The sequence below is a fragment of the Ricinus communis genome, chromosome 5 (genome assembly GCF_019578655.1).
Source record: "Ricinus communis isolate WT05 ecotype wild-type chromosome 5, ASM1957865v1, whole genome shotgun sequence".
Taxonomy (NCBI): domain Eukaryota; kingdom Viridiplantae; phylum Streptophyta; class Magnoliopsida; order Malpighiales; family Euphorbiaceae; genus Ricinus; species Ricinus communis.
Genome location: NC_063260.1, coordinates 25,553,283 through 25,578,041, shown reverse-complemented (window position 1 = coordinate 25,578,041; position 24,759 = coordinate 25,553,283). Strand labels below are relative to the sequence as shown.

Below are 24,759 nucleotides of genomic sequence, written 5' to 3'. Positions count from 1 at the left end.
TTCAAAGAAAGGGTACCTTGGATTGTCTCAAAGCAATTCTGCGATCTGCTTTACAGCAATGATATTCAGTGATTTTATAGAAGAAAAAATGTGCTCAACACGGAGCAACAAATTTTCTGTACTATTTGTCCCCATGTTACAAGTAAGAATAATAAGAAAACAGTGAATAAAATCAACATACTGCACAAAAGATAGGTGAAATAACACAAAATATTGCGTCCACTCTTTTACCATCTGCACCATGCTGCAAATCCTTGAGACATCCACGCACCTCATTTGTTAAATTGTAGAAAGGAAGACTTGAAGCATAGGAATGGATAAACAATATTTTTCCTTCTCAGTAAGTAACAAATGTTCAGATAGCTGATATTTGGACACCCTTAATGTTCATCTATAAGAATTTGATTGAAATTGAAAATGACGTTCTTCAAGGGTGCAAATGCATCTCCCTGTTTCTTCATGAAATATTACAGGAATAGTATACAGGGACTTGATATTTAAGAAAATCTCTGTTGGAGAAAAACTACTGCTATTCACCAGTCCTTTTTTTGATGAAGAAAGATGAAAAATTAGCTCTCCCCTAGCACCTTATGCCAATAAAAAACATAAAAAGAATCAAACTGAAAGAACACCCATGCCCCCATTATTGGATTTTTTAAGGCCTGGCGAAGGCGTCCTCACATATCCAACATCAACCTCATCTATTATAAAATAGACTTCTTTCATATTCATCAGATATGTATACAATAATGCCTCCTGTAAATACACTCCTATATGGTCTTAGCCATAGCGTCTTTTGAACAAATAATGACGCTTAGCTGGATCCTTGGGCTTACTCTTAATATGGCCCTGCCCAGCAAGTTTGTTTCTTCCAGTACTGCAAATGAAGAGGAAACGGACGATAGATTGATGGAGAAGCAAAAGGAACTTTTTCATGCATTCATTTGTATATCTGTATCAAAACCTATAGATTCACCAGTAGCAAAATGTGGTCCTTGACAGGCAAAAAAAGAACTGTTATACTGTACCTGTATTCCATATAAACCATCCCCTTTGCTCCTGACATTGCACTCATTGAGCCCATGGAGCGACGAGCTTTATGAAGGGCTATGTCATCAGCATCTTCTTCTAACTGCTCTAAGCCAACGGCGTCATCACCAGCATTCAACACCTGATGCATCCATCATGTCAAAAACTTCCACTTCTGGAATCACCTAGAAGGTGACCAGCGAAGTAAAAGAGAAATACCTTTGCAAGGAGTGCCAATTGCTCATCAAGATGATAGTAGCTCAAATCAGGACCAGAATCAAGCGGAGGTAAGCTTGTTATCACCTGTTAAAGAGTATTACACATGCAAATAAACACCATAAGTAAACAGCATAATGTGAACGTATCTATTTTGACTCCGATGTGCATAAGCTTTGACACTAACAAACAAATACAGCATTAAGTTCAATCAATCAATCAGGATATCATAACTCTAGCTATAACACCAGCAGCGGGATAACTCTTGTTGCATCTAAAAGTTACAAACAGGTATTATGGGTATATATCAAAAGAACATATATCCCATGCTTAGCTCCATATTACATTAAAATTCAATGGCTAACATATAAGGCACACCCCTTCAAACCAAAACATAAAAGAGGAGGCATGACACATACAATACAAAACTGGTCAATCACATACTATCCGCAATAGTGATATTTGGTTCATTATCAAATTGCACTGATTCAAAAATACAAAATAAAAGATGATGTACCTTAAAGCTGTAACCTTGGTCAATCAGAAACTGCTGCCTTTTGGTTGAGTAATACATCTCCTATATCCAGACAAAGGATTAACTAGAATATAAACTTTACCTAGAACACGACATTGTTGACTAGTGACATGCATGACTTAGGAATTTTGGAAAGTTCAGAATAAAGAAAGACCTTTACCTGTGTATCAGTAGAAACAAGGGAATAGAAAAATGCATTGTACTCTTCTTTGCCACCTGCCATCCTATCTTGATGTTTACCCTGTTGACTCGAATGAATTTTTTTAAAATTTCAGCAAGTTTAGGAACACAGAAGCTTGCATCAATGTAGTGTGTGTGTTTGTGTGTATTTATATATAACTTTGTTCAGAAGAATTCATGTAAGAGGCATGTTAGCTGAATTTTTATATTTAGGGATCACATGGAAACCAGTCAATCACACATGGAAACCAGTCAATCATAGTTTATTTAGAATTAACAGATTTTTTAATGACACAATCTTTACCATGCAAAATCAGAAACTTGTCAATACATTTGACTGGAGCGATTTACAAATATACATGAAGAAGGCTGGATAATTAACCTTTGCCCTAAGAATACGTCCTAATCGCTGGGCTTCTTGTCGTCTAGAACCAGCATGTGATGAAATCTGAATGATCACGTTTGCCTCAGGAATATCTATTGAATTATCACCCACCTGTAAATTTCAGAGTTAATAAAGATGTGGCGTCTCGACTCTCACCATCATGTGACCAAAGACATGAAAGAAAAAACTAATATTTACGAGGGAGAGAGAAGGTTGCTTCTTAGACCCACAACAAAGCTAAAGCCCTTAACAAAAGAGGGAGAGAGGATAAAAAACTAACAAACATAATAGCTGAAATATTATCCAAGTAAGTGATAAAATAAATTGCGACTTTGTGAAGCAAGAAAACGCAAGAGCAGCTGAATGTTTTCATCGTGCAATGCCTCCATTCCATGTTATCTAATCACAAGCATAGGTGTATATCAATGCTTAATGCAAACACTTAAAGAAGTTAATGAAGGACCAACTGCACCTTAGCAGCATCAATAGAACCTATAGTAATATAAGAGTTTTCAACAGAATACCTTTGACAGAAAGACCGTGTTTACATCCTTACTAGTTTTGAAAGCCTGAAGAATTTTAGTCCTCTCAGCATGGCTGCACCATTGCACAAATGAATGGACTTATGATGCGAAACATTAGAAGTAAAAAAAAGATTCTAAAGAAACCTATGTGCAAAAGAGCCACCTGGTAGCACCATAAATCATAGGTTTGCGAAGTTTCATAGCATACTCCGTGAGTGCAAAAAGATTGTCAGCAAACACAATAATCTTATCACCACGCTGCTGTTCATGGAATCGTATCAGGAACTCACATGCCCTGAACTTATTGGGATTCATCACATATAGTGCCTGAAAGAATAAAAGAGCAGTTAGTACATTAGAAGAAAGGAGATAAACAAGAGACTAGTACAATACATGCCAAGGTAGTCAAAAACTAGCAAACCTGCTTTTTCTTGGAGTTCTCTTTCTTCAGATATTCAGCAAAAAACTCCTTAGTCATTGGACACCATACTTCAGCACATTGTACATTTGCTATAAATCCTCCTTTTACCAAATCCAACCAGTTTGCTTCATACAATTTGGGACCAATAAGGAAGTTCAAATCTGTAATTCTTTCATCTTCTCTTACAAGTGTTGCTGCAGTACCAAGCCAGTAAGATTTACTTCTTTGGCAACAAAAGATAAACGCTAAAAAATGGAGGTATACCCAAATAAATTACCAGTTAGCCCGAGTTTACAGTGAGATTTAGTGAGGCTGATAACTTTACGAAACATATGAGCTGGAACCACGTGGACCTGAACAAAAGATACACATTCTTAGTAACAAAATGCATATAAAAGCTAAGTATATATTAAGCAAAAGCTGGTCATATAAATCTTTTTGCATGATTACCTCATCCATTAGTAGAAGTCCCCATTCTCTATTTCTTATTTCTTCGATGATCTTCTCAGATTCTTCTGATCGCTTACCACCAAAAGCAACCATGTTATATGTTGTTACAACCACCCCAGCGTTGCCTTGGAATCTTTCTTTGCTGTCAGATGTGAATCTACAAATTTGTTCCTCCCGAATAGTTGACCACAGCTGGAACTGAAAGGCCCACTGATCCACAGAGACAGCATTTGTTGCCAAACAAAGGCAACTTTTCTTGATTCGGCATGCTGCAGAAACCCCAACTAAGGACTTTCCAGCACCACATGGTAGTACAATGATGCCGGATCTTGCTCTACCTGCAAATTCAACCAGCATGAGCAATTAATGTTGCTCAACTCAAAGCTATTAGATTGACATAATACCAGAAGAAAAAGAACAATTGAATTATGATGCTAAAATATGCAATATGGAAATACATGGATTAATTATATTCTAAAGTCCATCTGCCCATCCATGGTATAAATATGAGGGCAGCAGCAAATGCTTAGTATCATACCATTTCCAAACATTTTACTAAGGCTTTTTTCTTGATATGGTCGTGGTTGTGCATGAGGCTTGAGTTCCATGTCAAGGTCTGGATTGACCTGTAGTGTCAAAAGAGCATTAATCAATTATGTAAACTGGATATATTCTCTGAAATTATTAGCAAGCTTCTTAGTCTAACATTTATTTGTAACACATCAAGCGACCAGTATTTATCATATAGCAATTCACCCAATTGCTAATACTTATCATATAAAGATTTAAATTTGGACAGAAGTACACAAATTTTGCATACAGTATCATTTCTAAAGTCGTACTCCTCCAACATTGGATAATTCAAAGCATTCGGCAAGCACCTCTGCTTTACATTTTCAACCTGTCAACATCCCACAAAAAGCAATAAAGATTTCAGTTGAAGTTTAAGGACCAAAATTCATGAACACTGGCATGATAGAATCTTCAGGGAAAAAGAAAGCAGGACAAAATACTAAATCCAAAATAGCATAAACCGACAATACTCTTAGTTCTTAGTTCATAAATTTAGTTCCGCTTTTTCGTTATCTTTTATTCTTTTCTTGTGTGCATGTGCGTGCTAACGCCCTATATATAGTGCGGGGGGTCGAGGATTTGGGAAGGAAGGAAGTTGGAAAAGAGGAACAAGGGATGAAAATCTCCACTAGTCTTTAACAGAGAGATAATGACAAGAATAAAAATGTACAAAATGGATAGGTAACTTAAAAGTGGTTGAAAGCTGCCAATACAGATCTTTAAAAGTATCAGCACATGGAGACCAACTTAATCATAAGCTCGGTATTGAAAGGCAGAAACAATAATACAGCCCGAGTCACTTAAGCCCTCACATTGCCAAGTAGTTTCTAGATGATCTGTTTCATGACAGTTCATGTTCTGAAATCTTTAAAAGGGAACAATGACACTGTCCATTTAACTGTGCACATAAGGTCCATAACTGATCCTCGAATGACCGTAAATTAGATGATCATACAACTTGTGTAGCTGAGAACAGCTGGCTCTTGTTATATGTAACAGATTAGGGCCTTTTGGAGCACAAAAGTTAACACCATTGGAGTAGAAGCATGCCAAATGCATGATTACACCTACAAAAGAATCAATGCAAATTACCTGTGAAGGATCAACCTCAAATGAATGAGTTTCTTTTTCTTCCGCAGCAGCTGCCAATTCTGCTTCATTTAGCAACCCATCATGACTCGTTCCAATTTCTCCTGCAGTTTTGCTGATGGTAAAAGAACCATTTACATGTGCCTGCACAGACATAAGATTATGAATTGTTCCAAGATACAAATGTAGAATCACAGTTAACAGAAGAGAGGAACGGAGACAGGATTTGAAGCCATATCTTGTAGAGATGAAGCTGAGTGATCTATCCATAACCAAACTGAAGCATGGGCAAAACTAAGTGGAAGGGAGGAAAACAATTTAACATTAAAACCAATAGAAATTTTATTTGGCTCCCTTCTTTAGCTAGTATAGATTTTGTATAGTCATGCAGTAATGAATTCCACATACAGAGAAACTGCAGCAGTAACAAATATATGCAAGAGCATCCTTCGAAGGCTGTATGAAAGATAAACCAGATTAACGGGCATATATTGCAGGTAGAGATGCAACAGGCAACAAGCAAAACCTACAACGTACAAACCAACAGGTAAGTAGATGAGCATTCAGGTCCCATAGCTACTGCAAAATCACATGAATTGGAGCATTTACAAAAGCTATTCATGGATTTGGAATATAAAAATAATCTGTCCAAGAACTAATCAGAACTGGAAGCTATTGAACTTATTTTATGGTTAACTATTTCAATCACATTAATAAAACCAACCTCGGATACAAGTCTTGCCCGAGATATAACTTCATCTTTCAACAGCCTCTTCAGTACCTACAAGAACCAACAAAACATTACGATTGGACATTCAAAACCCTAATGAGAGTGCAAATACAGAAGAAAACCAACTTGCCTCTGGAAATGGTGATTCAACCAAGTAGCGATTCTTCTTAAGCACAAGCTTCACTTTGCCATAATTGGCAGTAGAACCATGTATGAAATCAATCATCTCTTTAGGCAGCTTTGTTTTAGACAACTTATTCAAAACAGATATTATGGTTTCAGTTTCAAGACCCACTGACACCGCAGCATATAGTGAATGAGGGGTCAGATTATATTCGTGCATTGATTCTGGCCTGTTAATACGAACCCACTTTCATGATCAGAAATAAATTCTCATAATCTTACAACAAAAAATCAGATAACTAAGGACCTCAAGTTAAGGCATTTTCGGATAATGGGTACCTGCAAACTGGTTCGGCAATGGCAATGAGGAAATCATATGCTTGTTTATATAAAGGGGAAAAGGTTTCAAGAAAAATCCGTCCATCAGCACAGGCCCATAAAGGCCTATTGGCATGGTCTAGCTTCAATTCTAATTTGCTAAAATCCTTTTTTTTCCCTTCACCATCTAATCAAAATAAACATACATGCAAATCAACCTCTCGGAACATAACCAAAAATCAACTAACAAGATCGTAACTAACGTGATCAAACATAAGAATTACCATCAGGACGATCGTCCTCCATATCTTCACCGCAATAAACATCTTCATCTTCCATAATTGTGCTCCTGTGATCATCCTGCACGTGAACACACATCCAATTCATCTCAAGCAAATTATATACTTTTTGTTTGGCATATAAATATACAAGGTTACGATTTTGGAGTTACGTTAGAGGATTTCTGCTTCTTGCTAGGCCGACCCTTTTCACCTGAAAATTATTAAACCCAGTATTAATATCACCTTCAAATATTATATTGAACAAAAATAAATAAATAAATAAATAAAATAAAGCTAAATATTTTACCATGACCCATTTTTCAATTTCTTCTGGGTTCCCTTTTAATGTTATTAATTGAAAAGAAAAAGAAAAGCCTTTGATCTTTCTTATTTCTCTTTGTTTTGTTGAGTAGGGTGAGTTTGTTGTATACAATTAGCTCTGCAAAATGGCTTCAGCAGATATATAAAAAAAGGACACCGCCTGGCGGTGAAGACAAAATTGAGGTAGGGTTCACTTCCACTTGGTCCTGCAGTCGTATTTTATCTTATTCTTCTATCTGAAACCAAAAGCCCGAACCGGTTAACTGTTAAACTCCAACTTAATTCTTGCGTCGAGCCAGCAAGCAAATATCATAGGACATAAATGGCGGGTTCATATCTGCTTTCATTTATCTTTTCCATTCTTTTTGGCAAAGATTAGTATCAAATGGATTTTCCTTTTAAAACTTATCTTTGTTTATAGTTCGTGATACGAGACATACATAAATAAAATCTGTGTACAAATAAAAATATTAATTCAATTTAAGAAAAGATATAAAAATAAATAAATTTTATACTGTACCATTATAAATTTTTAGATTTTATTTAAAAAATATTTTTATATTATTAATATTTTTATACATATTAATTTTATTTATATAATAAAATAAAATATTAATTTCTTTATTTTTAATTGCTATAATTTTATCTAATTTAATTAAATATTAAATATTTATTAGGTTATAATTTTTTATATAATAATAAATTTTATTTAATTTCAAATTAATATTTATATAAATTTTGATATATGTATATTAGAAAAACTTTGTAGATATATGATTTTAATATTTATCTTATCTGGTACATTGGACCCTCATATTTTTCTTATATTCTTGTTTTAAAAAGAGCCAAATATAATATTCTCTTAGAAAACACTTTATGTATACCCTCCTCTTTAACTGTCTAATTTAGAGTTTGTATTTTGTTGAGATGGATGATTAAAAGATCCCACCATTTTGATGGAGTACACTTAATTAAATAATTTCATTTTAACTGATTATATATTTATATTTTTAAATTTATATCAATTAGTTAATTTAATACTTTAATTTTTATTTAATTTATCAGATACTAAAATAAAAATATTAAGAAGTTAAAAATATTAAATTTATAATTATTTCTAAATATAATTATAAAAAAAATACTCAAGTGCCCAATGCATGTATCATGCTTTTATTTGATGCATTGATTAAAATTTTTTACTGTAGATAATGTACTCGCACATTTAGAAGTATCTAAACTCAAATCTAATTGTGTTATATAATATTATGGCAGGTAATGAACTAGAACCATTTCTAATAATTAAATTCTAAAAAAATAATAAATATTACTGAAAATAAAAATTAAACTATTATAAAAATTAATTAAGTTAAAAAATAAAAATTCTTTAATATTTTAATTTATCAACGCAATATTTAATGTTTTCAATTTCACATCTTCCAACTCCAAATTTATAAGTAATTACTTATCATTTTTAAAAAATAAAAAGAAAACCATAATTAACAATATTAAATATTATAATAATTGATATTTTAAACTATTAGTAAAGGAAATTTTAAAACAAAACACCCTCAGTAACGAATTCACACAAGTCAACGTGGACATAATAATATATTATATTTTAAGTTAAAATATTAAAGAAAATTATAAAAACAAAAACTGATATATAAGGAGTGAGTTTTGAAGCGCAAAAAGAAAAAGAAATTTAAAAGCGGAACAAAAGAAAAACAATAAACTCTTAACCACAAGGGCAGCTAGCTCCTCCTATCCAATGGGAACATACCAGTTGGTAGCAATAAGTGAAGCCATAAATGGAAAAGGAAAAACAATTATCCCGAATTAGATTTTGACTTTATTTTGATGCCTATATAATTATAAATACACTTTAATATGATTTATTCATAGATTTAATTTGTTGGCTCTCTATATATTATTTATTATTTGTATATAGAATTCTTTAATAATAATAATAATAATGATATTAAATTTTTAAAAAAGTAATTTATATATATCTCGATGATTAAACGTGTAACAATATTATTAACTATAAAATTATAATTATTAATTAGTAACACTGTCAATTGCTCGGCTACCAGGTACTAGAATAAGTTTAATCACACGGGAAAGTTTTGTATTTGTCCAAACTAACAACGCCCACGTGCATATCACGTGATTCTAAACAGGAAAGCAACAGTAACCAAATGGCCGCTTCTTTATCGAAGTCTTCTCTTTGAGCAGAAACAATCGCAACAATACATTAGGGTTATCCGAGTTAACTCATCGGAATCGGCATTTGAAGGTAAACCATAATTGTATACGTTTCTTTATTCCCTTAAAAAATAATTAGATCCCTTAGATATTCCTGCTACAGGAATTGGATCTATGTGAACAGTGTCATCTTTATCTTAAAAGTTTATCTTTTGTGTCAAAGTAGGGACAAATTAGGTCTGTGAAATTCATGCTTAAGCTGTGAATTTGGATGTCGTTTTTGTATGATGTGGAATGGTTGCGTGTATTCCTTGGTTTGGTAGCTTTGTTTTGCGTAGGTTCTTACAGGCCTCGTCTGGAATGAAGCATTGCAAGAATTGAATTTATTCATTGTCAATCTTGCAACATCTTGACATTTTCTGTATGTTTGCATTTCAATGCCTTGTTTTGTTAAGCTGAAAGAACTGAATTCTAGCAAGTATAACCTTTCGACACATGAGTATTGACTAAATACAATTCAATTGTATTGGATTCTTTGCTTTTCTAGACTTTCCAAACACGGATAGAGTTAAAGTCTGCAGTTGTTTTGAGCTTTATTTCTCTCAGACCAGACTTTCTCTTTTTTTCTTTTTGTGCAATTTGCATTTTCTTTTTAGCTGTATGTGTTTCATTTGTATGTATTAACACCCAAACTGAACCATACAAGAAGGAATAATTCTTGTAGCATTTTAACTAAAGATCACGGCTGCCTTTGAAACCAAAAATTGATTCTGACATATGTGTGCGTGTATTTATGCATTTGATTATATTAAGTGGAATGGTGAATGGTTACTAAAATTTGGAATTCTTTTTCCTTTTGGGTCTTTATAGCTATGCCATACTCAAGGGAAGGGAGGTGAGTTCCCAAAACTGTGGTTTTTCTCCTTTCTAATAATTTGCAGTTCTTTCCAATTAGCTGAAATTATGAGTAGTTTGTTACACTTGAGCTCATTATGATACCAGGTCCGCTTCACCACGTGCCTCAATTTCACCCGCTAAAGCTCGGCGATCGAGGTCATTGTCAAGGTCTCGTCGAAGTCGATCCAGGTATATGATTGAGTCTTCTTGCTTTAGTTGTTTGTTATCTGTCTCATGACTCATACATTACGGTACATACTGCATGCTTCTTTCTCTTGCTTTGTGCATCTGTATGCATGTCTGTACAAAATCAAAATTTTGAATACTGGCTGGTTTTTGTTGCTCCAGGAGTCGTTCTGTTGATGCAGCAAACCCTGGAAATAACTTGTATGTAACTGGGTTATCTACCAGGGTTACAACTGGTGACCTTGAGAAGTATTTTGGGAAAGAAGGAAAGGTATAGTAATCCCTGCAAAGTTAGTTCCTGTGTCATGATAATGTTGCTATGCACATTTTGCTGTTTAAGATTCATCTAAAAACGAGTGAGATGTTTTGGAGAAAGCAGTAGCATCTCTGAATTGGAAGGAGGTTCCTAATTCTGAGGTGTTATGGATTTTAATATGAATGCGGCCGTTCGCTTTCTGGGTCACACTTATTACTGAAAATACATTTTTGAAGCCTCATCAAGTGGTGGATTGGGAATGACTGGTTCAGTCTTCTTCATGTTCTCTAGATCAATCCACATATCTAAACAGCTTTAAGAATTGAAACGTGTCAGTTCAAATTTTTTATATCAAATAAGAATAGATTAAGTAGTATTTCAGAGCTAATGGGAACTAATACGAGAAGTTTCAACATGATTAGGCTTTATGGGATACTGTTTCAGGTATACAGTTGTGAATTTTGATATGCATGATTAATCATGCGATCGTCCATATGATACACTCTTATAAGTTTTAGACCTTATGGATTCGGCCTTCCCTTTCCATGTATTAGGTTTCTGTTTTGACTAATCAATGCCTATTCCAGCTGTCCTTACTAATACCAACCTTTGTAGTGTAAGAAAACAGTAACCCATAAGTTACTAGTTTACTTTGATTATAAGGAAGTTTTTATCTTTCAGTACTTTTAAATTTTTGTATGCAAAAGGTAAAAAGAAAAAAAGGAACCTTTATTTAAGCATCGGTTTCAGGTACTGGAGTGCCATCTGGTAACAGATCCTCGCACCAGAGAATCCCGTGGATTTGCTTTTGTTACCATGGAAACATTAGAGGATGCTGAGCGCTGTGTCAAGTACTTGAATCGTTCAGTGCTTGAAGGACGATTAATCACAGTGGAAAAGGTAATGTTTGATCAAAGGGTTTAAAAAGAAACATACTGGAGAATGAATTGTTTAAATATAATTGTTGTTTGGAAGTTCTTTTTTCTTCAGAAATGTTGCCTAATGCGTTTTGGCAGCAGGTCTTGTATGTGTAACTGCATCGAATTCACAATTCTAAGCTCATAACAGTTGATCCTATTCCTTCACGAATCACGACATGAGTTCTGCATCGACATGTCAAACACATCGATTCAAATTCGACTATTTTGCAGAGGGTTGTATGCCCTGTAATCCTTTTCTTCGCTGATAATAGTATCTGACCTGGCTGTTTATTTGTTTTGGTCTTGTAATTGAAGGATCCTAGAGACAGAAAACTATACCCAATGCATCATTTTTCATTGCATTATAATTACTATAGTGAAGACTGATGTAGTAACTAAAATAATCGATGAACAACAATTGTTCTGTGAGTCTTGACTACTGGTCTGCGCAAATTTGATAGCAAGATTATCTGGGACGACACTAATAAAATTAGCAGCTGTCCTGACTGTTGTGCGGATTTTGTCGTCAATTCCAAGTGGCATTATGCAGTTACCTTTGAAATGTAAATGAGTTTCAAAGAGCAGTATGTGGAATGTATTGACCTCATTTATTAACATTGTTGACTTCTTTATTTTTTCGTTTCTGTTCCTAAGCTTCTCTAGCATGATGTTTTTGGTGTTTATTGTAGGCAAAAAGGAGGCGTGGCAGGACACCAACTCCGGGCAGATATCATGGTCTGAGAGAGAGGCGAGGTATGTGCTGGAATTTGTCTCACATCTGCATAAGAATCCTTATATTAGTTGAACTTGGATGATTGTGTACGAAATTTCAGGCAGCTTGGTGGTCATGGTAGAAACTTATGTTAGACAAGCAAACAAACAAATCTTTACTGTTTTGGGGGTTTCTTATCTCTTAGTAAATGATCTGTTACTTGCTACAAACTAAAACTAAATCTATTTGGTTTCGCTCAGCATTTCTTTCAAAGAATTCTCGTTCGTAAACCCTCTTAAATGCCAAGCATCACTGCCATGTAACCAAGAGTGAAAATGTACCCCTATGTGGATAATTATTTGGTAAATCTTATGTTCAATGTGAAAATTGCATATTTGCATAAATTTATTGCCAAACACTTTACTCAACTTGGTTGATTGTCTATACTTGACCAATCTAGGCCTAACTGGATTGGTAGGGGCTCTTGCCCAGTGGTAGAGGTCTCGAGTTCGAGACCCTCCACCTCTTGTGGGTTTGATTTCCCATAGAGTAAAAAAACCAGAAAAAGTGTGGGATCCATAATGATCCACCTAAAAATTCCCCATTCCTTCTAACACTAACAACTAATATATATTAATCATATCTCTGGTTACAAAAAAAAAAAGTGAAAATTGCTGTTACAATCATGCCATCAGTCCATTAGGAATTTGCAATTTTATTTTGTAATTTCCAAACAGATTCAGGCCTGTCAAATCCAGCACCTGCTGCTGGTCATTCAGTCTCTTAGTGATCATTGCAGCAGATAGATCAACTTATAGGTTAGAAAGACTTGGCATCTGGCTATCTAATGACTCTCTCCCTAAAATTTCAGAATGGCATGCAAGTTCACTCGCCCAGAATGTTGAGCAAAATGAAGTTTTTCTTGATTTTCTTAGCCCCTTGGCAACATATTCTTAGCTTTTCCATGAAAGATCAAGACATACAATTGTTTCTTGCAGTTAGCTGATTCCTAGTTTATCAACCGGTATATTTTTATCGGCATAAAAAATGTGCAGGACGTGGCTACAGACGGTCCCGGAGCTTCTCACCTCGTCGATGGGATGACAGAAACAGGGATTATAATCCAAGAGACCGGCGTGGAAGGTCACGCTCTCCGTATAGTAGGAGGGGAGATGATTATGATTCATACAGAAGGCACAGGGATCGTTCATTATCAGCTGAGCGTGACTACCGTAGATAGACCAAGAATTTCAATTATTGAAATTCGCATCTCCAATACCTCCTTGCTCATCAAACTTCATGTGGATTTCTGTGCACGTATGTATTGAATCAATCTCTTCCTGGTTTGTATGTATCTTAATATAGCCTAGAGTTATTATGGCAACTTGTTTATGTTAAGTTTAATGCAAGAATATCTTCTGCTATTGCGAATGGCAATGTCACTGTAGTGCTGGAGACATTTTGTTTACTCATCTTGGATAAAAACTTCTAGTCAGAAGATGGAAATGGATCCGACCAGTTCTTCATATAAGACGCTGTACATTGTGTTCCCTGAAAATACCGAGTATTTTGCTGTTCTCAGCGTATTGTTGTTTGCAATTGTAAATTCGTAACTTATGTATATAATGTTTTCTCAGTTTTTCCTTTTCTTTTTCTTGTTCCTCTTGATAAAATCTGTAAAACCAACAAATAAATTGGAGATTCTTTTCCCTAATAACTTTAGTTTCTACTCCCTACGGTGGTAGCTGAATTGAGGTATGGCTGAAATGGCTTAGAATTAGCGCCCTATATGAAACAGGTCTTTTTTGCGAGCTATTCTAGAGTACTAATATGGTTCTATAAAAATTTATTGGAGCTTGTTAAATGATATTATTAAATAAAATATCATAATATTACCAATACTTTATAATTTTTATATTCATACGTACTATCATAGATGTAGAAATATCTATTGAAATTTATTTATTACAATAAAATTACAAATCTTAATAGATGATAAATATTTTAGTTTTTGAAAGAATAAATAAACATTAATTTTGATAAAAAATCAATTTAATAAACAGAAAAGACTTTGTATTTACAGAAAGAACTATTATTCCACAGAATTTTAGACATTATTATTATTATCTACTCGAGCGAGAAAGGGGAAAAAGGAGGGAAACGAGAAATTGAGAGAGAGAGAGGGAAAGTAAATGAGAGCATGTGAGAGGTGGGGTCCAGCCTTTGAATCCGAAAATCAGGAAGCGGGATTCTAGAGTGCGCTCCAGCTGCAACACCGGACTTCAAACCCAATTTCAAATTTATTCATTCTCTATTCTGTTTTTCTCTTTCTTATTTTTCAAATTAAAATGTTCTAATGTATTGTAATAATACATTTTAACTTGCTCGGATAAGATCCGACAGCTGGTTTCTGACACGTGTACGTCACTTTCCTTTTCTTTCTCAAGTAACCGGTTTTCATTGACTCCCCTTTTTGTTCGGCTACTTGGCTCGGCTTTTTTATTCTTTTATGACCATATTGCCCCTGAAGGTGAACTCACTTCCTGCTGGATATTGTTTGCCAATCCTGACCGTTTAAAATATTTTGCTGTCGGATTATTTGTATACATTCAATGTTTCTGCTAAATATCTCCGACTCATCTGCCAATTTTTTGTCAGTATATTCCTTCAGTTTTCTTTCTTAAGGATCAGCAACATAAAATTAATATTATATTTATTTATTTGAAAATTCTTGCTGCTTAATTTAGATAGGTGGCCAAAGTTATTGGTGAGTATCAATTTAATAATTCATGTTTTGCAGAGCTTAAAATGGAAAATAGAAAACATATGGACCACATAATTTGTCGCCTGTTAATAAACATGCATGCATAGAAACAAGTCATGATTCGATTGAATTTACTTAGCTGAATCATTTGGGTTACATCTAGGATTAATTCATTTTAATTTGCTTTGTCACAATTACATTAAGTAAATCATCCATATTCAAGTTGTAGATGAAAAAAAAATATAAAAAAAACAGTAAGAGATAGAAGTTATAATGATTTAAAAAAAATACAAAATAGTTACCCCTTCATGGTATGATTATATATAAATATTCTGATTGCAACATCAGGAGGAGTAGGAGATGACTGATGTAATTATAGTCAGCAAATACAAAAATGATATAAAAATTAAAAGAGTCTCAGAAATGACAATCAAGGCCTTAGCCAGAAAAAAGGAAAAGAAGAACCCTTTTCTGGATTGCAAAAATCTAAAATTATTATTATGAGTAATAGCAGCACACAACAAATTAATTAATTAATTAATTAAGGCTCTGTACACGCACAACACGACACACGTGAACACATTCCATTGGCTAAAGCTTGCCCCAGTTTTCAAATCTCTGGGCCCACAAAATCACGGCGCTACAGTACCCAGATTTTATCATATACGACAAATTATATAACTTAAAATTCAAAAAATTAAAAATAAATGCTGCACCGAGCCGAGCCATTAGAGATTGCACAAATCTCAACGTTCCTCTTGGGAGGGAAAGGATGCTTTTTCCTTTTTCCTAATGATAATGACCGGTAAACCGGTATCGCCTGTAGCAGAAGTCGAGACCGTACAGCACATGGCAGGTCGTTTGGTATCCATGGCAGTTGGTAAGCATTTAGTGTGTGTGTGCTTTTGCTCTTTCTCTCTCAATGATATCTGTTTTCTCTCTCTCTCAAAAGCTGTGCATTTTTTCACTTCTCACTTTCAAAATTTTTATATCCTTTTTCTTTTTCCTATCTTTCTCTCTCACACTAGCTCAACCCCATCAGATACACTTCTCAGATCCGATTTGTTTATTCTCCAAAATCCGATTTCTAGTCCCCGAAACAATCCGAATCGCTGGCATTACACTCTGTTTTTTCTTAAAGGTACAGACTGTACATTTCTCACTCCTTCCCCATCTCCCACTAGAGCTTTCTGTGCACAAATATATATATAGATGGAGAAAGACTAATTTTGAAATTGTTTTCTTATATTGAATTTTCGTTTTTACTGTTTTATAATAATATTTAGGTGAATAGTTTAGTTATAAGTAAAACAACTGAGTTGAATTTAGCAATTTAATGAATCTGCTTAGTGCTGTGCTCGAGTATAATTGGAAGACGAGCTGAGTATTTTCTTTCTTATTTTTCTAATTTTCCTTGTTTAATTGTATTTTTGTCGAAAAATGTTTTCTTTTTTAATTGAAATATGTTTGTTCGGTATTGTAGTTATGGAGCAACTTCACATGTCCAAATTTGGATTTTTTGCGCTGCTATGCTTACTGTACTGAAGGAATCAAAATTGGGTTTCTTGGAACTAAAAGAAAAAAAGATAGGATCTTGTGTTTAAAATTGGTTACATAATCACTTGAAATTTAATAAGTAAATCATCGTAGTTATAATTTTTTTAAGAAATTATTGATTGATATTGGTCTATTTGTATTTAATTTGATTGATGAGAAACACCCATTTTGATCTGATATCAATAGCTGTTCATTTATTGAGCTCAATCTTAGTCCGTGACTCTAAAGTGATTATTCGACATTCGAAGTTTTTTCTTATCAGCTCTCTCTCTCTCTCTCTCTCTCTCTCAATTAAGAATCTAAAATTTTATCTAATCCTGCTTTTTTCTTTTATAATTTCTTTTTCCAGGAACAAAAGTTGGAACTTGGAAATTGCTAAAGTGAAGAGTAATTGAGAACTATTATTCTTCTTTCTACCTAGATATGATGGGTTATCCTGCAAAATGTCAAGGGTTTGGGTAGTGGCTTACTGTGTGTACCTTTCTATCAAAAAATTTAGTGGCATTTACATTCTGGGTTTCTTTTAATCGGAATTTCTGGAGGTAAAAATGCTAGAAACGGAGCTTTATCCTTCTAGGTTACTTTCCCCGTTTAGAGAGGAAAGTGGTGATGAAGAGCTCTCTGTGCTTCCTAGACACACCAAAGTCATTGTTACTGGAAACAACAGAACAAAATCTGTACTGGTTGGTTTGCAAGGTGTGGTCAAAAAGGCGGTTGGTCTTGGAGGCTGGCATTGGCTGGTACCATACTTTAGTTAACTTGCCTATTGTTTCTTATTGCTAGTGTCATTCAATAATATAACAGAACCTTTTGTTTTCTCTGCACCATTGAAGGTTAATTTTATATCTTATAGATCATATCATAGAAGACTGCTACTAAACCAATACAGATGGGTGACATAGTTACTTCAGACATATTTAGGAAGTCAATATCTGTTAGATCTCAATATACTATTCAGGACAAAGAAGTATTCTATATGGAAACAGGATTGCTAATGATCTGATTTATAGGATCTCAGAATTTGCTTTCCCTGATTTGTTTTTTGTTTTCCTCTTTCACTATTTTATTTTAAGTTGGGGAATTTGGTGGGCGAAATTCTTTTGTACGGTTTTTCTTTTTTAGGTGATTTTTGTAACTGTCAACTGTAAAATTTTGCATGGGCATAATTTTGTGTTTACTTGTGGCAACAATGCGTAAATTTGACAGAAACATTCTCTATATAGAACACAAGCTTGTTTTATAAATGCCATTTTTTCGTTAAAATCATGTGTGATGTGTTTTGGGAGTTCTAGTTCTTCAGTCTCAGCTTTGGAGCAATTTCTTGCTTTCTCGCATCTCTAATTAGGTGGCCAAATCATGCTAGAAGTATTTTGTTGAGGTCTGAAAGTACAAACTACCATAACATAACGTTAACGGTAAATTTGTGTACTAAATTAGCTAGGTTAATTGTTTGAGGTCTGAAACTTGTGAACTGTATTATTTATTTGCCCTGATTGGGCCTAAAGATTGTGATGTTTTGACTCTATGAATCATAAGAGTACAAACAGTATGGTGCAATTGTGTAATCAGGTTAATTTTGCTTATTACTGCTCTATTTGATTTTGCATTACTTTCAGGTTTTGAAAAATGGTGTTGAAGTTAAGTTGCAAAGGAATGCATTGAGTGTGCTGGAACATCCTACTGGGAATGAAGTGGACGAGGATAATGACTTTGATTCTAGCAGCGGCTCTGACATGGGTGAAAAAGACCATGATTTCTGTATGTTGATAATACTGCAGAATTAGTTGAGTAACATTTTTGTTGTTTAGTTCTATAACATATTATTCTTATTCTTGATAATCTGTGGGCAGCTAGTGGCGGTGAGTTCCACAAAATAAGCAAGCAAAGAGTTCGGCCTATGAGACCATGCATGCCATCAGTAAAATCAACAAGTCGTAGCAGTTACAGAGATGTTCAGTCGATTATTCACCCACCCCAACTGGTAAGGTTTGGATATTTCAAGCTTTGGGTTCTTGGTCAATTCTTGTCGAACAATTGAGCCACAAATTTGATACATAGTCAGCTTGTATTACTATTGTGTGGAACTGGAAAAACTGGCTGGTTATTTCGAAGCAAAAAGAGTTGTGCATACTCGGGCTTTTGTCATTGTAGCTATCATTCAGACTACTGGACATCTTTTTCTTTATCTTCTTACTAAATTTTGATGTTTGATTTTGGTGCTTCTCTCTTAGAAACGTGGTTATACTTTGCCAGTAACATGCACAATTTAGAACTTTGCAAAAAGTGATATTAACATGTTGGATAATTTATGTGGATATTCAGAAGGTGAACTTGGCAAAACTAGGAACAGAATCATTACGAAGATATTGCAGGCGATTCAACCTTGTGAGTTATCACTTGGCCATTCCATCTGTTTATTTATTTTTTAATCAAAATTCACAAGTTCTAGAATAATATTATAAATTCTGTGTTATTCAAATTGTAAATTAGGTGGGTATCCATTCGGATGCATCAAGGGAGCAAATGCTTAATGCCGTGCAGAAACATTTTATTTCACAGGTCTCTTTTTTCTTGGCCATGCATGTTTATACATTAGCAGATTGAGAATAAGGGGGGAAAACCTATGTCGCTCTATCATCCTGTAAATTTGATATTTGTAATTGTTGCAGCCGCCGGTGGATGAGGTGCGAGTGATTGCAGAATTTGCACATGCAGCAAAAAAACTGAAACCAGCCGACAAACCAACAGAGTGAGAATGCTGAATACTGGAGGCTTTATGTAATTACGTATGTATATGAATGAACTCTAACGTCTAGATTAGATTGATCATATATTGATATGGGAGAATAGTTACATTGACGCGCGCACACATTTCTCCTCAGTTCCTAACCATGTAACATTTAGTTGGGCTTATTCAAGGTATCCATCCATTATTAGCTGGCTGGGAGTGCTCTCTCTATATATATAAGACTTAACGAAGTAAAAACATGGTAATTAATTGCTGAATTTCAGCAATTTTTAATCTTGGAACTTCTCTTTGCAACTGAAGCTCTGTACATTTGTAAAGTAAGGGATAGGAAATATGCACTGTTCAAATTCTTATCAGTGTTGCTATCTGTCTTCAACTGTAAATAGAAAATCTAAACATCATCCATAACTCGCCTTTATTTGTACAAATGAAGTTAATTGCTTGGGCGTTTAGATACCCATGGAGTTGGCCTCAACTCAGTTGAGATAATAATGATGATGGGCAAGTAGGGAAGGTGTCGCGGAAAGTACCTTAAATAATACGGTAGTGTTGGTGAAAAGGCCAGGCTGGAATTTGGTGTTGTACTGTATAATGATATTGTTTTTTTACTTAAACAGTTTGGGGGTGATGGAGACTTGTGGGACAGGACGTTTCTGTGAATTATGTAGTGTACCCTAAAAAGAAAGCGTCGTCTGGTCCTCTAGTGTCACCTCTTACTTGCCGTGCTCGGGTGTTGTTTATATTTCAAAATCAAATCAAAAACGACACAACGCTGCTGGTATTATTATTAGCTTGCTTTTGGTCGCTGCTAAAAAGTCAATGCCATTCTGACCCTTTTTTGTTTTTAAGCCACTATTGGCTACGGGCAAAGATTTTATACCAAAGGTGTTTTCTTTACCTTTTGCTTTTCTAGATTTCTTTTGGTAGCCGTTTATTTTATCTTATTGTGCATTCTCTTAATTCATAAATTATTTGAATAGACTAGAAAATCTTATCCAAATAAAACTCAACACTATTTTAAAAAAACTTTTATCATGTTCTACCAAATACCAATTTATAAAGAATTGTTAGATGAAACTATTATGCGCCTAAATTATGAAAACTATTTGTGGACTTTTCATTGGAAAAGAATGTTAATGATATCAACGAAATAAAACAATCAATTGCAATTTTAGATTATTACTGGTCGTGAAATTTCTAAGATAATTTGTAATCATATCGTGTCCTTCCCATTGCTCTGCTCTTATTATCTCCGACATAATCCCTATATATATTGTGAAAGAAAGCAACTTTTCTTTTGCTCTCGATTTAAACATTGAAAAAGAAAAAAGGAGGAAGAATTGGAGACCCATGAATTCACAGCCCATTTTCCATTCTGACAGCCCGCATCCAGGGTTCCTTGCACAAACAACGATGTCATCATTTAGGCCAGCCCAATCTTGTGGAAGATCTTTGTCCAATAATCCATCTTAGCATTCTGCATGTTGGATGATGAGTAAGCCTAACATATGGGTCTTTCTCAGAAAACAAAATTCATTACAGAATTTCAGTATATGGAATCTCTTTTCTGAAAAAAGAGAGAGTAAAAGAAAAGAGACAGGGTGATGAGGAGAGTATGAAATGAATTTTGATAAAAGGGAATTAAATCCTTATTGTATTTTAGGTGATATCTAATTTTTCTTTTAAAGATCTGTGAACATGGTACAGCCAGTTGGGTGATATCCAATTTTGAAATAGAAGGAAAAGGATAAAAATGATTTGGTATACAACTCTAACCTACTTTGTTTTTCTTGCATATCTGTTTTAACAGAAAGTCAGCAACCATTTTGTCTTTTATTTATCTTTAGAGTTTTATTATCAATGCTTTAAATATTGTTATCCTCTCAAGGATTAAAAAGATATACATTTATGCCACTATATTTATATTTAAATCTTGTCAAAGAAACATCATTAGCAATTAGTTTTGAAATGAAATATTTTAAAACAATATGGGTTCCTTCGAAATTACTTTTAAAAAAATAAGTATATTGGTGTTTATTTCAAAAGTTTTAAAAAAAACATTATAAAGATTTTAATTTATTAAATTGTAAATTTAAAATTAATTTTTCAACATTAAACAACAACCTCAAGTCATCTTGTACGAAGAGGAGGTGATATAATTGTTTATTAGATAACTTTATAATTTATTAAGAAGAAGATTATCTAATTAAGTTAAAAATAATACTAATGCAGCATGATTGGCAAAAAAAAAGTCTTCCTTTTTCAGTGAAAGTCATTCTCTTGCACACAAAAGAACGCCTCTCTTTCTCTCTCTCGCTCTCTCTGTCAAAGAGAAACCTCTTTTAAGGCTCTCCATATTCAAAACTATTCATAAAACAATACCCAATTCGATTCCTTTTTTATTTCTTCATTTCTTTTCAGTTTTCAGTTCCTATTGCACTTCAAAGTCTCATCAAAATTTCAATCAAATCAGGTACTGTTTCCTTTTTTTTTTTTTTTTTTTTTTGTATTTGTTATAGCTGTAATTTTGATCACTTACTGTTATTTGATTATTTATTTATGAGCTCAAACAGATTAGATGTATATTTATTAGTTTCATTTTACAATTTAGAAAAACAAAATTTCACTTATTGGGTTTTATTGCTCTTGAATTTTGATTGATTGCTACAGTTTCGTGTGAGTTTCACTAGGGTTTTATTGGGATTTAATCGATGGTCTTTTATATCTTCAGATGTGTTTTTTAATAGGTTTTTAGAATTTTTATTGGATTGTTTTAATAGAGTTGATAAAGTTTGTTGTGGATAGCAGGTAGCAGTTTATGGGGCAGCAAAAATGAGTAAAATTTTAGATGGGATATTGGAGATAAAGTAAAAGGATAATGGGAGGTTGCTGTTGCTGTTCCTCTAAGGGAGCTGAAATAAATAGTGCACCTGCTTATTATTATGTCAGTACTTTACTCTTTGCTTCTCTTGTTTTGATTAGATGCTTTGTTTCTTTTAATTGTGTTTTGTCTCCGTTGGAAATATATGTATACCGTCTTTCTTATTGTGAATGTTAAGGTTATTTTGAGAAAAAAAGAATAAAAATTGTCTAGCGTTAGTGTGTTCAGCTAGTAGGTGCTGCTCGGAGAGCATTAGAAACCAGTTGAGATACTGTATGCACTGTTATTATTTCATTTTGACTTGGTGGTCAATTCCCTCATGCTCAGAGAAAGAAACTCAATCTATTGCTAGATATCTCGTTGTGTTAATTCTTGATACAATGGATTCAGTTGCTCAGTTATGGCCCTCTGAGAGTAAAGAAATTGGATATGTTATTTGTTATAGTAATTACTAGGAATTCTCACTCCTTCTGCAGTACCCTAGAGCATCAGAAGAGCATGTCCCGCTATCATCTCGCCATGGTTCTGTGGCTACCCTCTCAACAGGACTCCTGGTTGATACAAACCTTGACACATCAGTCCCTGATGCTTATAGGCCACCCCCTCCTCCTATCCCATTTGAAATGGCTATAGGATGTCCCCAAACACCACAAGGGGCTCAGGAAACTTCTTCTGATAAAGATGATGGAACAGTGCAAACAACAAATTCTGGTTCTGTTCAAGAAACAACCTATACTAATACTCGAGAAACTTCAATTAAGTGTGAGGATGTGAAAGAGCCGGACTGTAAGGCACAAACTAATTTAGAACTTGATTCAGCAAAGGAGCTAGAAGTTGAATTCTCAAAGTCAGTTGAGCTTCTTGTTTCTGCAACAGAGGAAGAGGATGTTTGTCCCACTTGTCTAGAAGGTAATGTTACCATATTTTCTTTTCATCTCTTGCAAGTTGTATGCTTCTTATTGTAATAAAATTACTTCCTTTTGGTTGTTTTAGGCGTATTCTACTTTTTGTTGTGCTGGTACTGATGCATCATCTAAGCTTTCTTCTGCTCTCTGCAGAGTATGATGCGGAGAATCCAAAAATAACCACAAAATGTGAGCACCATTTTCACCTATCATGCATTCTTGAATGGATGGAAAGAAGTGACACGTGTCCTGTTTGTGATAAGGTTTGCCTAGTAAAGTTTATTCACTGATCATTTGATCTGATAATATCTTCCATTAGCATTGATGGGTAACAGCATGTTTTGCTTTCTGGAAATGCAGGAGATGATAATTGATCCTCCTCTTGATTAGTGGTTAAGCAGAAATTTCAACCTTGATCAAGTTCCTAGCTGTTTGAAATTTAAGTATGAGAAGCGAAAATATAGAAATGCACAAAAGTTTTAAGTTCTGTTGCAGCGACTCTTCAATGGTTGCCACAGATTTGGCTGCAGCTATTCGTTTTATTTTTTTAAAGTCTCAGTGCCATGTCAATGCAGAATGTGTTAATTTTTGCAGGAAAAAGAAAATGGGGAAGGAAAAAAATAGGGGGAAAAAAAAGAGAAGAGGAGAGGGGGATTGGAGGGAAGAAATAGAAATGACAATAGGGAGCAGCTCATCCTACACCATTCCTTTTGTCCATTGCTTCCGTACTTGTTTCAAAATAGTGCAGGTGATATAATGCCTGAAATCACATAGTTTGACCAAATATTTTGTTATTGCCCACAGAAAGAAGTCAACAGTTGGGTTCTCCCCTTCATTCCCCTCTCTCACAGTATAGCTTTTCTACAGTTTGCAAATTGAATACCGATGACAGTTGCTTCTTTCTTTTTAACTGTTTATGTAAACGACGTATGGCTGTTACTGTTGTCTTCATTTTATCTGCTTGTGGGGTTACATGGTCAGTGTAAGGAAGGATGAAAAAAGGAGTCATTGTTTTTCTGGATGATTTATGTATATAATACTCGGTCCAATTTTTACATGAAGGTTTGGTTTTGTTGATTTGCTGATAATGATATCCACCACATTTTGAAGCCTTCAGTTTACTGCAGTTGACATGGGAACTTGCAAATGCAAGTTACTTGGTGTATTGACATTGATTTAAAATGCATACATCCTTTTTTCTTTCATTTTTTTTTTTTCCTTTTCCACCTCTGTTAGATACAAGAAATTTAATACACCAGGGAATGACTATTTTCCTCTTGTTTCAGAAGAGATTCTAATAATTGGACCTGCCTGCTACAGAAGATTCTCACTTAATGAGCGGGTAAACAGTTATTTGTGGAGCAACTTTCATCTTTATGCTCTTTTTAATACCATTTAAATAACTACGGGAAAAGCTTTTTTGGGCAGAGAACATGTTCTATGATGCAACTGGTTAGGGCATCAAATTTGAAAGATTTGCTTCTCTCTCTTCAATCAGAAAAGTAAGAAATTATAGGTGTTTATTTGTGTATTTACACTGCAACTTTGAAAT

At 34.2% G+C, this 24,759-nt stretch overlaps 4 protein-coding genes across 8 annotated transcripts; 3 read left to right on the top strand and 1 right to left on the bottom strand.

Moving 5' to 3' along the window:
• Window positions 1–384: 384 nt before the first annotated feature.
• Window positions 385–7,553, bottom strand: LOC8287410 (general transcription and DNA repair factor IIH helicase subunit XPB1). Of its 2 annotated transcripts, none has more exons than XM_015715598.3 (20): window positions 7,162–7,553; window positions 7,025–7,065; window positions 6,858–6,933; window positions 6,595–6,760; window positions 6,263–6,485; window positions 6,127–6,183; window positions 5,406–5,546; window positions 4,561–4,641; window positions 4,279–4,366; window positions 3,741–4,078; window positions 3,568–3,643; window positions 3,291–3,484; window positions 3,033–3,196; window positions 2,870–2,942; window positions 2,343–2,456; window positions 1,941–2,021; window positions 1,763–1,822; window positions 1,249–1,332; window positions 1,029–1,171; window positions 385–952 (listed from the first exon to the last, which is right to left on the bottom strand). In XM_015715598.3, the coding sequence occupies exons 1-20, from the start codon at window positions 7,169–7,171 to the stop codon at window positions 781–783; spliced, it is 2,382 nt and encodes a 793-aa protein (XP_015571084.1). In that variant the 5' UTR covers window positions 7,172–7,553; the 3' UTR covers window positions 385–780. The 2 variants fall into 2 exon arrangements, with proteins under 2 accessions (XP_015571084.1, XP_002509835.1); XM_002509789.4 differs by having other exon boundaries at window positions 385–877; window positions 7,162–7,551.
• A 1,739-nt stretch (window positions 7,554–9,292) lies between these two features.
• LOC8287409 (serine/arginine-rich splicing factor SR45a) lies at window positions 9,293–14,000 on the top strand. 3 transcript variants are annotated; one of them, XR_001534882.3, is made up of 8 exons: window positions 9,293–9,471; window positions 10,251–10,275; window positions 10,383–10,466; window positions 10,626–10,734; window positions 11,470–11,619; window positions 11,739–11,873; window positions 12,329–12,392; window positions 13,407–13,565. XR_001534882.3 is itself a non-coding variant. In XM_002509788.4 (7 exons), exons 2-7 carry the CDS (start codon window positions 10,253–10,255, stop codon window positions 13,589–13,591), a joined length of 615 nt encoding a protein of 204 aa, XP_002509834.1. In that variant the 5' UTR covers window positions 9,294–9,471; window positions 10,251–10,252; the 3' UTR covers window positions 13,592–14,000. The 3 variants fall into 3 exon arrangements, 2 of the variants coding, with proteins under 2 accessions (XP_015571813.1, XP_002509834.1); XM_002509788.4 differs by lacking the exon at window positions 11,739–11,873 and having other exon boundaries at window positions 9,294–9,471; window positions 13,407–14,000; XM_015716327.3 differs by lacking the exons at window positions 12,329–12,392; window positions 13,407–13,565 and having other exon boundaries at window positions 11,739–11,877.
• A 1,976-nt stretch (window positions 14,001–15,976) lies between these two features.
• On the top strand, window positions 15,977–19,715 carry LOC8287408. 2 transcript variants are annotated; one of them, XM_048375084.1, is made up of 7 exons: window positions 15,977–15,995; window positions 17,022–17,412; window positions 18,289–18,430; window positions 18,523–18,653; window positions 18,995–19,057; window positions 19,163–19,231; window positions 19,342–19,715. In XM_048375084.1, exons 2-7 carry the CDS (start codon window positions 17,221–17,223, stop codon window positions 19,423–19,425), a joined length of 681 nt encoding a protein of 226 aa, XP_048231041.1. In that variant the 5' UTR covers window positions 15,977–15,995; window positions 17,022–17,220; the 3' UTR covers window positions 19,426–19,715. The 2 variants fall into 2 exon arrangements, with proteins under 2 accessions (XP_048231041.1, XP_015584290.1); XM_015728804.3 differs by lacking the exon at window positions 15,977–15,995 and adding an exon at window positions 16,006–16,256.
• A 1,957-nt stretch (window positions 19,716–21,672) lies between these two features.
• On the top strand, window positions 21,673–24,295 carry LOC8287407 (probable E3 ubiquitin-protein ligase RHB1A). Its single transcript, XM_002509786.4, has 5 exons — window positions 21,673–21,894; window positions 22,230–22,365; window positions 22,779–23,211; window positions 23,361–23,470; window positions 23,568–24,295. The coding sequence occupies exons 2-5, from the start codon at window positions 22,300–22,302 to the stop codon at window positions 23,595–23,597; spliced, it is 639 nt and encodes a 212-aa protein (XP_002509832.1). The 5' UTR covers window positions 21,673–21,894; window positions 22,230–22,299; the 3' UTR covers window positions 23,598–24,295.
• The last annotated feature ends 464 nt before the right edge of the window (window positions 24,296–24,759 follow it).

Excerpts from the sequence above, each read along its gene's own strand:
- LOC8287410 (XM_015715598.3), bottom strand. Across the intron at positions 4,642-5,405 it reads TTGAGGTTGATCCTTCACAG|GTTGAAAATGTAAAGCAGAG; the intron begins GTAATTTGCATT and ends GGATGTTGACAG. Across the intron at positions 2,943-3,032 it reads ATGATTTATGGTGCTACCAG|CCATGCTGAGAGGACTAAAA; the intron begins GTGGCTCTTTTG and ends GCAATGGTGCAG.
- LOC8287407 (XM_002509786.4), top strand. The coding sequence starts at position 22,300 with ATGGGAGGTTGCTGTTGCTGTTCCTCTAAGGGAGCTGAAATAAATAGT. Across the intron at positions 23,212-23,360 it reads TTGTCCCACTTGTCTAGAAG|AGTATGATGCGGAGAATCCA; the intron begins GTAATGTTACCA and ends TGCTCTCTGCAG. Across the intron at positions 23,471-23,567 it reads CGTGTCCTGTTTGTGATAAG|GAGATGATAATTGATCCTCC; the intron begins GTTTGCCTAGTA and ends CTGGAAATGCAG.
- LOC8287409 (XM_002509788.4), top strand. The coding sequence starts at position 10,253 with ATGCCATACTCAAGGGAAGGGAG. Across the intron at positions 10,276-10,382 it reads CCATACTCAAGGGAAGGGAG|GTCCGCTTCACCACGTGCCT; the intron begins GTGAGTTCCCAA and ends TTATGATACCAG. Across the intron at positions 12,393-13,406 it reads TGGTCTGAGAGAGAGGCGAG|GACGTGGCTACAGACGGTCC; the intron begins GTATGTGCTGGA and ends AAAAATGTGCAG.
- LOC8287408 (XM_048375084.1), top strand. The coding sequence starts at position 17,221 with ATGCTAGAAACGGAGCTTTATCCTTCTAGGTTACTTTCCCCGTTTAGA. Across the intron at positions 18,431-18,522 it reads TGAAAAAGACCATGATTTCT|CTAGTGGCGGTGAGTTCCAC; the intron begins GTATGTTGATAA and ends ATCTGTGGGCAG. Across the intron at positions 19,058-19,162 it reads ATTGCAGGCGATTCAACCTT|GTGGGTATCCATTCGGATGC; the intron begins GTGAGTTATCAC and ends ATTGTAAATTAG.